General features: G+C 44.2%; 1 protein-coding gene and 1 long non-coding RNA gene across 2 annotated transcripts in view; one reads left to right on the top strand and one right to left on the bottom strand.

Annotated features, from left to right (window-relative positions):
* LOC119617458 overlaps positions 1 to 269 on the top strand; it is a 1170-nt gene extending 901 nt beyond the window's left edge. Inside the window, exons 2-3 of the long non-coding RNA XR_005233734.1 lie at positions 11 to 58; positions 152 to 269. This is a non-coding gene — a long non-coding RNA (uncharacterized LOC119617458). The remainder of the gene's footprint in view (positions 1 to 10; positions 59 to 151) is intronic.
* Positions 1 to 13176, bottom strand: part of zc3h18 (zinc finger CCCH-type containing 18) — a 23118-nt gene extending 9942 nt beyond the window's left edge. The window contains exons 1-13 of the mRNA XM_025002868.2: positions 13021 to 13176; positions 10528 to 11459; positions 8939 to 9023; positions 8061 to 8209; positions 7841 to 7936; positions 6683 to 6825; positions 6418 to 6447; positions 5954 to 6068; positions 5550 to 5821; positions 2799 to 2981; positions 1347 to 1472; positions 1154 to 1246; positions 63 to 105 (exon numbers count right to left, since the gene is read on the bottom strand). Of these exons, the coding sequence (XP_024858636.1) occupies positions 63 to 105; positions 1154 to 1246; positions 1347 to 1472; positions 2799 to 2981; positions 5550 to 5821; positions 5954 to 6068; positions 6418 to 6447; positions 6683 to 6825; positions 7841 to 7936; positions 8061 to 8209; positions 8939 to 9023; positions 10528 to 11448 (2256 nt within the window). The 5' untranslated portion in view covers positions 11449 to 11459; positions 13021 to 13176. The remainder of the gene's footprint in view (positions 1 to 62; positions 106 to 1153; positions 1247 to 1346; positions 1473 to 2798; positions 2982 to 5549; positions 5822 to 5953; positions 6069 to 6417; positions 6448 to 6682; positions 6826 to 7840; positions 7937 to 8060; positions 8210 to 8938; positions 9024 to 10527; positions 11460 to 13020) is intronic.
* Positions 13177 to 15286: the final 2110 nt, after the last annotated feature.

The raw sequence follows: 15286 nt of genomic DNA, 5'->3' as shown, positions 1-15286 counted from the left end.
CCGGGTCCAGGTCGGCCCGCAGCACCGGGTCCAGGTCGGCCCGCAGCACCGGGTCCAGGTGCAGCACCCGTGTCCCCCGCCTCCCTGGGGTTGGGCAGAGGCTTTCTCTGCCTGCCCTCCCGCGGGTTCAGGGGCCTTCCCAGCGGCACAGGTCGGCCCGCAGCACCGGGTCCAGGTCGGCCCGCAGCACCGGGTCCAGGTCGGCCCGCAGCACCGGGTCCAGGTCGGCCCGCAGCACCGGGTCCAGGTGCAGCACCCGTGTCCCCCGCCTCCCTGGGGTTGGGCAGAGGCTTGCCTCCCTCCATCATGGGTTTGGAGGACCGGTTCTGAGGCCCAGCGGGGACGGGAGGACTGGGAGCCTTCTTCAAAGGCAGCTTGTCTCTGCGAGGAGGCGGCATCGGACCCGGCTTCGGAGGCATGTTTCTGGAGGGAAACGGATCGATGAAGCATGCAGACACGATGCTCGGAGGACATTTATATTCATTACAGGATGTTTTATGTAAAAGCATTTCGCTTGACTTTGTTAAGTATGCAAGGCTCAGTTTGGGGTTTCTTTCTGATAATAACTTTACCGGCCCGTGAAAATGAAAAGGTCAAATTTATTCATAAAACATTTGACTTTAAGCCAAACAACAGAAAACAGAACAGGAACATCTGATTTGTTAAGATTTTTTCAGGAAGCATAAATGTGATTTAGCTCTTACATTAAAGTGTCCTGGTTACAAGAAATACTGGATCTAATTTAGGATATTTAAACAGATTTCAGGTTTTTTAGCTTTTGATCAAGAGATATTCAGGGAAGCCGGATGCAGAACACTGACCCAGAAAATGTAACTTTATGTGCTTTTCCATCATGTTATCCAGTAAATAAATGACACCACCTATCAGCAAACAATGCTTGAAAATAAAGCATCAGCTAAGGTCCAATTCATCCCGATGTGGCTAATTTCATCAGAAAAGCTTAAGACACAATGAAGTCTACAGTACGCCTTGAAAATGTCTGAAAAATAAAACAAGTAAAATAAATTCGCTCAGAGAACAGACTTGATCTGAATTATTCGAGAAAACAAACAAATTATGAAAAAATGCAATATTGGTAAATATCTGTAAATATAAACCAGTCAGAAGAAATAATAAAGTGATGAAGAGTTACCCTTTAGCAGACACAGGCGGAGGTTCTAGTTTGTTCTTGTTGGTCTTCGGAGCTGCCGGACTCGGTGAGGGAGACGAGGAAAAGGATCGAGATCTGCAAACAATAAAATAATCAGGATTTCTGTGGACAAACATCAGTGTTGGTGTGAATGGAGCTGTCACACACACACACACACACACACACACACACACACCTGGAGCGGCTGCCGCTGAACGAGCTGTGCTGGGAGGAGTGGCTGGAGTAGGAAGAATATGAGGAGGAGCGGCTGCGGGAACGAGACGACCCGGAGCCCGTGTAGGACGAAGAGCGCGATGAAGACCTGCCACACAAACACAACACACAGACTGATGAAGGAGTGGTCATCAAACACCTCCTTCCTCTTCCTCCTCTCTCACATGAAGAAGTTCACACTCCGGATCATCTGTGAAAGCATGCAAACTGACACACGTTAAATGTCTGAACATCTGGTTCCAGCCTCAGGATCTCTGAGGTTCTGCTGATCTGCAGCTTCAGGTGTGTTAACACAACACCAAGGTGGAAATACATCAATGACCTCAGAGAAGCAATCTGGGAAGGGTCAAAGGTCATTTAGAGTCCATCATGGTCAAAGGTTAAAGCCTCTTCTCCCTAAAAACAACATGGCAGCTCCACTTAGGTTCATCTGAAGGAACCAGAAGACTTCTGGACCAGAACCAGACCAGAGGACAGATGTTTACCCAGAATGCACTGCAGCAAACAAAGCATATCAGAACCAAACATTATCCTGGACCCAAGTTTTATTAATCAAGTCTCTGGACAAACTTTTATTCCCCGCCTCTAACTAAAGCTTTAGCAGAAGTAGCACTCGATGAAGGAATGCACTTATTTTGAATCACATCAAACTGGGAGCATTCAGCAGCTCTTCCTTCGTTGTTTATTTACCTGCAGCCTTCGTTGCTGTGAGCTCTTTGTGTAAACTGAGAACCACACACAGTCCACAGTGTTAAAACAGGAACCATTTCTCACGCCAAAAAAGTTCCCAGGGAACATTTACTAAACCAACAATTAAAAAAAAAAGTTCTCTTCTCATGCTTCCTCACTCAAATTTGCTGAAAAAGCTGAAACTGAGATGTTACAGCTAAAAGAGGTGGAACAACACAATCTTAAACCTGAAGTTCAGATCAACGCACTGCGGCGAGCCCCGTGTGAAGACCGTGGTGGTTTTCATGGTACGACCAGCTTAAAAGTGTTACATTAAACAATAACTGAAACTAGGAGATCTTTAGGAATCAGGGAAACTGTCCCTGTTTGAGGTGTGGTTCACTTTAAACAAAGCCTCATATCTGCTGCGTTTCACAGAGTTACTGCAGTCAGAGTGGAGCCTGTTCTACAGTCAGCTCCTTCTTTCATCCAACCTGCAGGAGGACACACTGCAGGAGGACATTGCAGGAGGACACACCAACCATCAGCATCCAACTGCAGTAGTACACACTGCAGGAGGACACACACTGCAGGAGGACACACACTGCAGGAGGACACACACCGCAGGAGGACACACTGCAGTAGTACACACTGCAGGAGGACACACTGTTTGATGAAGTTTTAGTTTCTTTAAACTTCGACTCATCCCTGAAGCAGCAGACCGGCTGGAAGGAGGAGGTCCTACCTGGACGAGTTGGACAAAGAGACCGAGGAGCCCGAGGGGCGATGTCGCCGACGGCCTCGAGGAGGAGAGCCCATCCCGGGCCGTCTCCGGGGAGATTTGGACCGGCGCCACGGGTCCTTCCACTCATCTGGTCGCCTCATAAGTGGACCCATGTCCTTCTTCAGGGGAGGTTCTATCAGCCTGCTGAGAAGACGAAGATGTGGTGATTAGGATCGGTTTGATCGACGCGGGCTACACCAACCACAGACCTCTGTCTGCAACATTCATTCCTCAAAGCTGGTGCCATCATAACCTTTATTTAACCAGATAAAAACCTTTAAATCCTTAAGAACAGAAGATTCTGGATTTCATTATTCTTCACAGCAAAACCAACTGAAGCAATGAATCCTGGGAGACAATACGTCACAATTAGCAGAAAAACTGAATAAAAACCTGTGACTGGGCTTAGAGCTAAATGCTTTAACACTGCTTTTTATGTATTTACTGACTCTTACATAAACTGACCCTAACTATTAAAAATAATTAAAATGGAAATATACAGAAATCTTTAAAGTCTAAAAAAAAGGACTGGATTCTGCAGCTTTATAGCAGCCTAAATAACATGTTAGCCTTCCCTTTAATCTGTAAAAGTTGACTTTAATATTGTTAAACAGCAGCTGATAATAAAACAGGTTTTCCCAGTGACAGAAAGATGATCTTAGGATAAATAATCTGCAGGACTTCATGGATAGTCTGAAGGAAAAGTCAGTTCATCTGGAGTTTTTAGATTCAAATAATGAAAAACTAATCTTGGCTCCTTTCTGGGAGTAAACATGGAGCAAACTTTCCCCCTCACCTTTTCATGATGAACGGATGAGTCAAACTGAAAGGATTCGGAAGAAGATGCTAAAACCTTCCAGTATGGAAACATGGGAGTGGGCTAAACTACAGCTCTGAGTAGAGACGGACCAATTAATCTGACAACATTTCAGCCTTTCTGCTGCAGAAACCTGAATGAGGACGATTTTATTTTCTGTTAGTTTTAAAGAAAATACCTGCTTTCATATGTTATTCATGTGTAAGATCAATGTTTGTTGGAGGTATGAAGGAGAGCGTGGTCGTCTCCACTCGGCTGAGTTTAGCCCAGACAGACACAGACACTTTGTCCTAGTTTCCCATTACAACTCATTGTTCCTGTGTAAACCGTTCAACCCGTCACGCCACAGATTACATAATATCACTTCAGCTACCAAGAAGAACCTCGAGTGTGTGCAAACATGAACCCAACCCTTCAGCGAATGACTCCACGGGGATCAAACAAACAAAGTTATTTTCATCACGACTCAGAGCTAAAAATAGAACCAGGCTATTTATAGCTTTCACTTCAGGTCCTTTGAGGAAGGACTAAATAAAGGAAGTAGGGCACATGAAGCCACAAAGGCAGCAGAGGACAACTAAAAGTTACAGGATGTTTTAAGACTTTATTGAACCGGCCTGACGGAAAAAACTCAGCTGAACTTTGCACAGCCCCAAACGTCTGAAAGTGGAAATTCTGACAGGGAATGAAGGAAAACCTGCAGACGTTTTCCATGAAAGACGAGCAAAATATGATCCCTATTTGGTTTAAATGTTAACGAGATAAAGATTAAATTCAAAAACAAGGGTGTGTTTTCCCTCTGACGACGACGATGATGATGATGATGCAGGTCACAGGAATGTTTTAGTTGTTGGTGCGTTAGAGGCTGACGGACGGTGCAGGAAAATCCACTGTTTCAAAACCAGATCAAACACCCAAGAATAGAAACACGAGGCTGGTCTGCTCTTTAGTCATGAGCCAACTATTCTTTCATCACAAAACACCTTTTCCACCTCAAGGTGTTAAATAACCTCATCAGCACTGCTACACAGAGCACAGGCCGGCGCCCAGGTTTAAAATTAGAGGTTTCAAAAACAACAAAATATTTTGTCATTGTTTCTGCAGTTTATCTCGTTTCCTTCGGATGTGAGAGATGTCAGCTGTGCAGCCAGAGGAGGGGGATGACCCTGAACGTTTAATGTTCCAGTGTTCCCCCGAGCATGGTAAATAAACGGAGATGTGTCTGCCGGCGGCAGCGTTTGTTCACCTGGGTGAGGGCGAACCACCTGAGACCCCCCCTCTAACTGTGGGCACAGCATTAATTATTATTAATTAATTTGGAGTTTGAACTGACAGCGTTAACTTAAAGACAGAAGTCATTATAGGAATAATATCTGCATACAGGATGATCTTCAGAGGAATTATTAGTCATTTTGGCATTTTTAGATTAAAAAACAAGATCGTTGGATATATTTATTAATATTTGTTCAATGAAACATTTTTCCTCAATTAATATTTGCTTAAAATTACTTTATTAAACTTTAATTTAGGAAGAATGCACCTTTTCAGGCCTTCATAGATGGATAAATATAATGGAACCTATGATTAGGAAACCACTGACAGGTAATTAACAGATTACAAACCATCTGTATTGTTTAACTGTCTTCTCTATATAACATTCTGATTATGGTGAATAACTATTCAAACACTGTCAGCTGCAGCCTCATTAACAAATTATGCAACCATGAGTCACTTCCTGTTAGACAGGACGGCTGTTTGCAACCTTTGTGACGAAACTAATTGTTCAGAAGCTAAAAATAAACACGCAGGGAAAACTCGGACTAAAAGAGTGAAATTTCAAAGTAAAAATCTGACGAGCATGAAACTGAAGGAAGTTCTGACTGAATGTTACTTACTTGGGCGGCAGGCTGAGGGGGGAACGGGGTTTCACCTTCTCCTCCTCCTTCTTCTCCCTGGCCTCTCGAGGAGGACGAATCCTCGGCCTCTCCTTCTCGTCTCGCTTCAACCGGTCCCTCTCCCACTCCTCCTTCCGCCGCATCCTCTCCTTCTCGCGCTCCCGCTCTCGTTCCCGCTCCCTCTCTCGCTGGCGCCGCTCCCTCTCGCGGTGATCTCGTTCCCGCTCGCGGTCTCTGTGGCGCTCGCGAAGTTCCCGCTCTCGCTCGCGCTCCTGCAGAGGAGGAGAAACGGATGCTTTGATTTTTCAGACCAGGTGTTGGTGAATCTCTGCCGAGTCTGACAGAAGTGGAAACTCGTTTCTTTAAATCGTTACAGGATTGAAACCAGCGGTTTGGGTACTCACAGTGAAGTGGTAGGGCAGAGGAGCTTCTGTGTACTGAACTCTGAAGTTCTCATACTGGCCTCCCCGCCATAAGGCCTCCATCTCATAATCATAGTAAGGGTCGGCATACGGATCGCTGTGGAGGAAAGACACTGTTCAGAAATGGCTTCTGAGAGGGAAAAGGAAGGAAACGGTGTTTATATAGCACCTTAACAGATAAAAAACACAAGAGGGGCATAAAATCATACAGCACACATCTAGTTTAAGACAACTGAGTTTTAAATAAAATCAACAGAATCGAGGCAACATATTTTTTGACTATTTTTGGGAGGGTTATTTTATAAGCCTGAAAAACAACTAGCCTGGAGAAAGCTCTCTTCATCCTCTGACTGATCATCATTTACAAATGACCAGACTTACCCTTTAATGGATCATATTTCTGAGGAAGAATAAATGGATTTGTGAAGAGTTTTCTTCACACTCACCTATAAACAGGATCTCTGATGTCCATCTCACTGAAAGAGAAAACAAAAATCTACTAGAAAACTTTTTATTGGTATGAATTCAACATAATAATGTTATGATGTTATATTATGTTATTTTCCTCTAAAGAAGAACAGAGACGTGACAGTCAAGAGATCAGCGTGATTCTTCATCAAACTGCTGACTTCATGCTGATGCTGGTTGTAGCAGAGCTGTCAAACATGCTGATGGAAGCGAGAGAAGAAGGTTCAAACTGGGGACACATACTCTCTGATGATACGGTAGCTGCGTTCTCTGAAGAACTCATTTTCTTTGTCGAATTCTTTCTCGTCCTCTCCGATCGTCACGTTGAAACGTTTCTCCTCGAAGTCAGGCTCCTGCTCCTTACGGATGTTGGCCTTCTTCAGGACCTAACAGAAACAGGAAACAACCCTCGTTTGGCCTTTGTTATTTAATATTACACACCTCGCCTCTCTCAGCTCCTGCTGGTTTATTCCCAACAACCAGTGAAGGAGGGGACGCTGGTCTAACATCACAAAGGATCAGACCTGATGAGGCCGATGTGTCGGCACTTCTAACAAACTAAACTCCTAATTAAGGAAACAAATCTGTAACATAATAAATCTGTTATAACTTATTTATTGTTCAATTTATCCTGCGATACTAAAATTCACAGAACAGACTGGTTCCAAAAATACAACAAGGCAGATCCCATAAACCTTTTGGCTTTAATTCTCAACTAGATGGGAATTAAAAACTGCAAAGACTGGAAATTGGTTAGAAGGCTCAAAAGTCTCACAAATACATAAAATAAGACAACATTACAGCAACGCTGTGAGGTTTCAGAAAGTGAATATGGCCGAACGCTGCCAGGTCAGGAACAAACGAGAAATAAAAAAACTGCTGCTTCATCAGAAAACAGACGACATCTTTAATCTGTGCTGTGATTATTCTTCGATGGAGGAGAGTTTTCGTCACTGTATTATTTGGAAGCAGAAGCAGCTGATAGATCATGTGAAAAAGCTGAATGATTCTCAGAAACTGTTTCCTTCTTCACTAAAAGAAAATCAAAACCTTCTTATAAGCTGCTGCAGACCATCAGAAACACAAACTAAAGCATTTAAAACTGTAGAACTTGATCACATCACAGCCTTCATAAATAAAAAAACATGAATGTGCAGCTACAGAATTAATGTTTTATTTTTGTCTCATAAACCCCAAAATTTAAACTTTAGAAAAAGGTTTCTGGGTCACCTGCTTTAAACGTGTGACAGGAAAAAGGTGGAAGAACAATAAACTTGGACAAGTTGAATCCTGTTTCCAGGTGTAGTGTACTGAACTCAGTTTGCTCTCACACACACACACCCACGCGCTGCGACCCAAACAAGCCCAGGATGATTTGCATGGAGGACGGGGCGTGTTTACCTCTTTGGCGTGCCTCAGTCCTCGCTCCCAGGCGCTCTCCACAGGAGGTTCCACAGGTGGAGGCGGCGGAGGGAGTTCCTCCACCGCAGGACCGGCCTACGACATGGAAAGTTATTTATGGTTTCCAGCTACCACACTCATGCTCACAGACAAAGAAGGGCAGTGATGGAGCTCCGGATGATTATAATATTCATCGTCAGAGCGGTCCAGAGCGCCTCACCCAGGGGTTGTTGGGTATCAGAGGGTGCGGTCCTCCAGGGGGAGCGCCGTTAGGTGAGAAAGGGTCCGGTTTACTGATGAGGGAATAGTTGCCTTTGTCATTGAACCCGGGGTGGATGAACCTGCAGTTCATTCCCCACGTACAGTTGCCTGGAAAGAAACAACACAATGTCTTTTATTCAAATCTGCTGCACGACCTGACAAAAAATAAATGACAGGGATTTTTCCATGTGAAATGAGATCGGGACACGAACACAGGTTTCCACTTCTTAACAAACCAAACATGCTGTCAACAAAGGACTCAATGCCCAAACAAATGACCTCCTAAACTGGATAATAAAAAATGAAGTATTTGAAAAATATTACACTTGAGTAGATGCGGACAAGAAAATGACGTGCAAGGTCTAAAACAGTTTACAAGCCGTGCACAGAAAAACAAGCCAGGATCTTCAATAATCTGCTGCTCAAACGTGGCACGGCTCGCTGACTTGGTCACAAACACTCGGAGCTCAGAGACACTGCAGCTGAAACGTCTCCAGGTGAGACAACACTTTTATTTCCTGTCTTTATCTTCAGGCGCTGGCATCTAACTGAATTTCTGCACAGATGAAGTCAGCAGCAAATAATAAAAAAAAAAAAAATCACAGCTGTGAAGTTAAACAGCGCCCTCTGCTGGAGAAAAGAACCAAAGTAAAGAAAAACCCTGAAAACCTTCAGAAAGTCTGGAGAACTGCTGATCCAGACCACAGGGAAGTAATCTGTTCAGTACAGATCAGGAAGTTCTTCGGTTCTGGATCCACACAGACTTCAGGAACTGTTTTCAACGTAAATCAGCGGATTATATCCAACATGTCCTGCAGTACGCAGGTGAACACCTACCTTTGATGAAGAACCTGCAGACGGGGCGGGGTCTGATTTTCCTGTCTGTCGGGTCTTTGACCTCCCCCTCCTCCAGGTCGTCGTCCTGCACACAAACAACGCGTGACGCGTCACAGTGAGTCCTGCTGATCACAGAACTTCACCGTCCAACAGAAATATTAACATCCAATCAGCCCACGGACCTCTTCTCTGCACCCGAACGACCCGCGCTCAAAGGATTAAACAAAAACACTTTTTACCACCTGTTGTGACGGAGGGCGATCATGTAATTGCCCTCTGTGTTGGATGTTCATCTACAACTGATTGATTTAAGATGGCTGCCACAGCTGCTCTTCCTTAGCAGACACAAAAGTGGTTAAAACTCTCACAGATAATGAGCCAACATGAACGGAGCAGAGACCATGTGACCAGGATCTGTCCAACAGCAAGCTGTCGTTTTTCAACATAAACTCTGGTGAGAACCGCAGCGGGCGATAGGCATTCCTGCGAGGGGGCTAGGCCTTTAATGATGTTTTCAGGAAAGCTAAATGCTCTGCTGGATTTTATTTTATGTCACTCTTTAACAAACATCAGCTTAAAACAGCCTGCCTGCGCCTCAGAGCTTCATCCTGAAGACGTGAGAGATGATGTAAACAGAAACACAAAGAGAAGCGTCAGCCTCCAACATGGAGACGGTCTTCTTCACACAGGAGAGACACCACAAGTTGTTCAAGCTGCTAAATACACTCATGCTGCGTTGTCAAAGGAGGAAACGTTTGAAGCTGGACTCATGCTGGTTTGGGTCATGATGTCTGATCAGTTTTGTCCCTCAGTTCTTTCAAATGTCCCCGTTTGTTTTACAGCAGCAGGGAAACACCAGCGGATCCTGACTCGGCTGTGTTTAAAGGTCAGGGGTTAAGTTGCTCACTGTACAGATTTAACTTCTTCCTGTTTTAAGCACATTTATTAGTGCAGATGATGACATCAAATGCATTTATATTACAATATTTACATCAGTTTGTTTAAATTATCTGTTAATTCCCATGAAAAGTTTCTAAAATTACCCAATTTAACTTCCCACAGGAACTTCTTGGTAATTTACTGGAGATTTTCCACCTTTGCAACCCTGAGTAGTTTCATTAGTTTCTCTCTGCAGGTAAAGCAGATTTATCTCCAGTTTCTATCAATCACAACAACACAGCACATAAATATTTCATTTATTCTGTCATGCAGGAGTTGGCTCTTTAAACCAATATTCTGTACTTTAATGTGTCTTCATTTTATTTGGTGGTAAACCTAATTGCTCAAAAAAAAAGAACTAACATAAAACTGATTTAGAGTTTTGCAGGAAAACTAGTTGTTTAGATTAATTCTAAAATTAGTCAACAGATAAATAAAATGGCTGTTCTTGGCAGCTCCGGTGTTGTGCTGTCGTGTATGAATGCTTCCTGTGTTTTTACTGCTGGCTGTAAATTAAATTGTTCTTACAGGATAATAAAGATTCTGATAAACACCAGGTGAGAGTAACTAACTTCTAAATAACCCGTTACCCTGAAACAGAAAAGCTCAGGTTACTGCAGTCCTAAATTCACACAGATAGGATCACCTACATCAATCTCTCCTTCATCGATCTCTCCATCATCTTCATCCTTCTTCTTGTCTCTGAAGGAATCTCTGCGGAGCCTCTCAGGTCCTCTGGAGTCGTCTGTCCTCTTCGACTCGCTGTCTTTAGGAGATGGAGGAAGGATCAGTTTCTTCTCCTTTCTGCTCTTATCTTTGTTTTCCTGCTGCTGCTCTTCATCCTCTCCTCCTGCCACTTTTGTGTCTTCCTCATCTTCCTCTTCATCGTGTGCAGGGATGCTGGGCTCTTCGGGTACCTCCTCATCGTAATCCAGTTCATGCTCATCCAGCTCCCGAGAAACTGAGGCAGAGTCGTCTTTCATCTCCCTCACTGCAGCAGCTCTTCTCCTCTCTTCAGCTCTCCTCATTTCTTCCTCCTCCACCTCGTTTTTATCTTCGTCCTCTTCTTCATCATCATCGCCCACCTCCGCTGCTCCTCGTGCTGAGACATCTTTCCTGTACCCATCTTCTCCATCCTCTCCAGACTCGTTGAAGTGCCTGACCTGCTCTGGCTCCGAGTCTGGAGACAGCGGCGTGTCAACAACTTCATCCTCTTCCTCATCTAAGTGCGCTCCCTGAGGAACATCATCATCCTCCCCCTCCATGAGCACGATGGTCTCATCCTCCTGCCCCATCCCCTCCGCCTCTACAACCGGCTCCTCGTCTTCTGGGTCAGAGATAAAGTCAGGGACCACCTCGTCCTCAAAGTCCAACCCCCTGCCGTGGCTTTCTGCTGCTTCATCTTCCTCAAGAAGGCCTCCATTTTCCTCCTCGTGGAGTAGCTCGCTGTCGGAGATGACCCTGTCTTCCTCTTCATCGGGAGACTGCAGCAGATCACTGTCAGAAAGACCCCTTTCCTCGTCCTCCTCAGGAGACTGAGGAGACTGCGTGGGGCTTTCAGGGGTATCCATCGAAGAGTTTTCTGATGGAAAAGAAAAGATTTGGTAAGAATAAAAAGGTAATATTTTTAATAAGTGAGCTCACACCATGACAGCAAACGCACCAATCAGTCATAACATTATAACTTCTGAGAGGAAGTGGAGAAAAAACAAATAAAAACATTGGCAGTGGCTGGGATCCATCAGGCAGATGGAGAACATTTTGTCCCTGAAGGTGCTGAAAGCAGAAAGAGTCCATGTGGCTTCAACAAAAACAGACAGCTGGGCCAGAACATCTCCACAGCTGTCTCAGTCTGAAGAAGGCAAGATGGTCCAAAAATCAACTGAAGAACTGGAGACCACTGCAAGCTGGCCCGGTGAAAAGGTTCTGATAGAAAATTGTCAGAACCCATCCTAGTTTGTGGTGTTTGGGTCCATGCTCCCGAGCATCAGAACTGGACCGCGGAGCGATGGAAGATGTTCCGCTTTCCATCTTGTGGACGGTCGGGTCCACATGTACATCTTACCTGGGGAGGACATGGCACCAGGTGTGTTAAAGTTCTGCTGAGACACCTTTGGTCCTGCGACACATGGAGGTGCGTTTCATCACCAGACCTCATGTCTCAGGTTCCAGTTTGAAGGAGCTGCCATGTTGGATTTCTGGAACAACTATTGGAGATGTGGGGCTTTAAGCTCCGCCTACTTTCGTCCACAAATCAGGGTGTTGCATGAATTACCTAATTAAGGCTAATCCTGTTGGGAAAATGAATATGTGAAGGTTAGAACCACATAAATATGACTTAAATATGGCAGCGACAGGCCTTAACGTTGAGGCCATCCTGTGGAAGCTCCAGCTTCTGGTTCCTGAATGTTGATGAACAAACGGTGCAGATTTCTTACCAGATTACACTGTTACAGATGCAAAAAGTGTGCCATAATTCAACATTCATCATAATGTAATGACTGATCAGAGTATTTGCTCTAAAATCTGCCAATTTAAGATCCATAAAGGTGATCAATTATAAATAAGCTACTAAAAGGATGCACAACAAATCAGAGCAATTTAAATGTTGAACTTGATCACGTGATGCATGAAAAACAAACAGTTTAATGTTTATTTTAGTCAGATAACAGACAGCAGGGTCACTGAGCTTCCGACGCTGCTAACTCACCACTACTAACCAGGCTTAACTAATAAAACACTACTAACCATGACTAAATAAAAAGCTTCAACCTCGCTGCATGGTTTATATGTTTCAGAGTCTTAAAATATATTAATGTGTCAATGCTAAGACATGTTATCCTGCAGCGAAAAAAAGGTTGTCACACTTACAAAAGCTGGCCGAGCTAGCTGACAACTAGGCCCAGAACCCGGCGACGCGCACTGAGCAGGCTAACCGAGCCCAAGCTGTCCGAACCGAACCGCAAACTCCTCCGAACATTATAAACACGTCAACTGCTGAGCTCAGCGACTTTAATACGGACCCGCTGCCGTTCAGCATCGAGCCGATCCGGCGGGACTCTCGCCGTCTATCCGTTAACAATGTTAGCCTCCCTGATGCTAAGCTAACAGCTAGTCGCTAACAAGCACACATTCTCATTCACCTGGCCGGCCCAGAGCTGTGTACTGACGGCGCTGCTGCGTTAACGGCGAGCCTCTCCCACGGATACCGGCTTTCACGGAACTACGGTCACGGTTTCCCGGTTTATTTCAGCCGCTGTGGCGGAGAAAATAAATGAGCCCGCACGGCGCATGAAACACGTTACCTCAGCGTCATTAACAAACGACAGACCGGGGCAGGAGGAGGCGGGGGTCAGGAGCAGGCCGCGGTGCGCAGGCGCAGCTGACCTGGGATCTGCCTGTGGAGCTGGAAGCAAGGCGGGAAACGAGGGGTCAGAGGTCAAAATCTGATCTACAATCAGTTCAGCTGGTTATATTATATTATATTATATTATATTATATTATATTATATTATATTATATTATATTATATTATATTATATTATTGTCTGAGGCCAGCATCTCTGGAGTAAACCCAGGTGAGCTCGGGGAGAACATGTAGTCTACCCTGAAAAGCCTCAGGTCAGGAAGCGAACCTGCAACCTCTATGACAGCGACAGCTCTAACCACTGCAGCACTGTGCCACCCCTTTTTAAACTTTAGAAGTCTATAAATGAACTTAAATTAATTCTAAAAGAAACAAAAGTCAAAACTCAGGTAAACACTGATTTATAACCAGATTTGTTCAGTTCACTTTTTATTCTTCCAACTGTCAGTAAAAAGACTTTTTTGGCTTCTTATTGTCTCCATCCTTACATTTATAACCTTACTGTGTATTTTAATGTTTTATGTTAAAAATAACGTGGAGTAAACTGAACACTGCTATCTGATGTTATTTATGCTGTCATTCCAGGTTTGAGCCACTAGAGGGCAGCAGATACTGACTGACGCAATATATTTGTTAGTTTTAATGTTTAACAAAAGTATTTATGCTCACACATGATACATACATTTACTTCCTCAGGTGGTTCTTCTGACCTGTTTAACATATGATAATATTTTAATTTAATTTAGAAAACGAACAAATATGAAATTGTTTGAAACAAAGGATGTAATTTTCCCAGTTCTGGATAGAAATGTCAGAGAATTGTTGTCATATGCAAAGATTTAGGCACCCTTAGCATCTCCATGAGTAAGGATAGTTATGACATTAATCTTTTTGTTCTGTGAAAGGACATTGTGTCTAGATACCCATAAAGAGTCAGGAACTATTAATAAAAAGAATAAAGTCTTGTTGTTTCCAGGTTAACATGATGGGATAAACTGGGATTAAGACACTCAGAGAACCTTCAGATGCAGCATTACATTGGGTTTTGGATTTATTCGTGCAGGAGTTTATATAAAATGTGTATTTTTAGACAGGCTACAAAATAGAGCAGCTTGCAGGTCAATGTGTGTGACGTGCACACGCGTACGTGCACACAGGAGGATGGACAGAACACATTCAAACTATGCTCAATGAATGTATGAGGATGTTTGGGCTGGACTTCACTTATAAAGCTCTTGTTGCAGATCCCAGCTGTGTGTGTGTGTGTGTGCATGCGTGTGTGTGAGGAGCTCAGGAGGGACTCAGAGGACGAAACGTCAAACTGAACAAAGCAGAGGCTGGAAATCCTTCTAAACATTTCAAAATAAAAGCTGAGAGCGAGGGGACCCAGGGACCGATCAGGTGGACTGTGGTGGCTGAAGTCCTGTCCGGTCACTGCAGGAGTCTTTAGGTCTTCTCTGAATCTGTGTTCATATCCCACAGAAAATAAACAAAAAACAAACTGAAATATTAACGTCAGAACAAAAGCTAAATTTAGTTAAAACTACTAACCATGACCAAATAAAAAGCTTGGAGCAGAGTTTGTGCTTCAGTGCACAAACACTGAGAACACCTGACCTCAAAGCTGTGGTGGAAATAACCGTGACAGCAGGAGGGAACTGCACTCTGGGGATTATTCTGATCATATCTGAAATTCATGTCCACATTAACCCAAAACAGACAGGTTTGACCGGAGACTCTTCCATCTGTACTGAAGTTTTATTTTAAGAGATTTACTCAGTTTGAAACCTTCTGTAACACAGAGAGGATCCAGGAGCAGCTGAGGCCGCCCAGCAGGGAGGTGAATCTGAGGCAGCTGGTCCTTCTTCAGTTTCTGTCACAGCTGCAGCTTCGGAAAAACAACACAAACATACAGACCTGGTTCTGATTGGAGCTCTAAACCCGGTTCTGCTGGAGCTCTAAACCCGGTTCTGATAGGAGCTCTAAACCCGGTCCTGATGTAGCTCTAAACCCGGTCCTGTTGGAGCTCTAAACCCGGTCCTG

Source organism: Kryptolebias marmoratus, linkage group LG11 (genome assembly GCF_001649575.2).
Source record: "Kryptolebias marmoratus isolate JLee-2015 linkage group LG11, ASM164957v2, whole genome shotgun sequence".
Lineage (NCBI taxonomy): Eukaryota > Metazoa > Chordata > Actinopteri > Cyprinodontiformes > Rivulidae > Kryptolebias > Kryptolebias marmoratus.
This window is presented reverse-complemented; position numbering and strand designations above follow the sequence as displayed.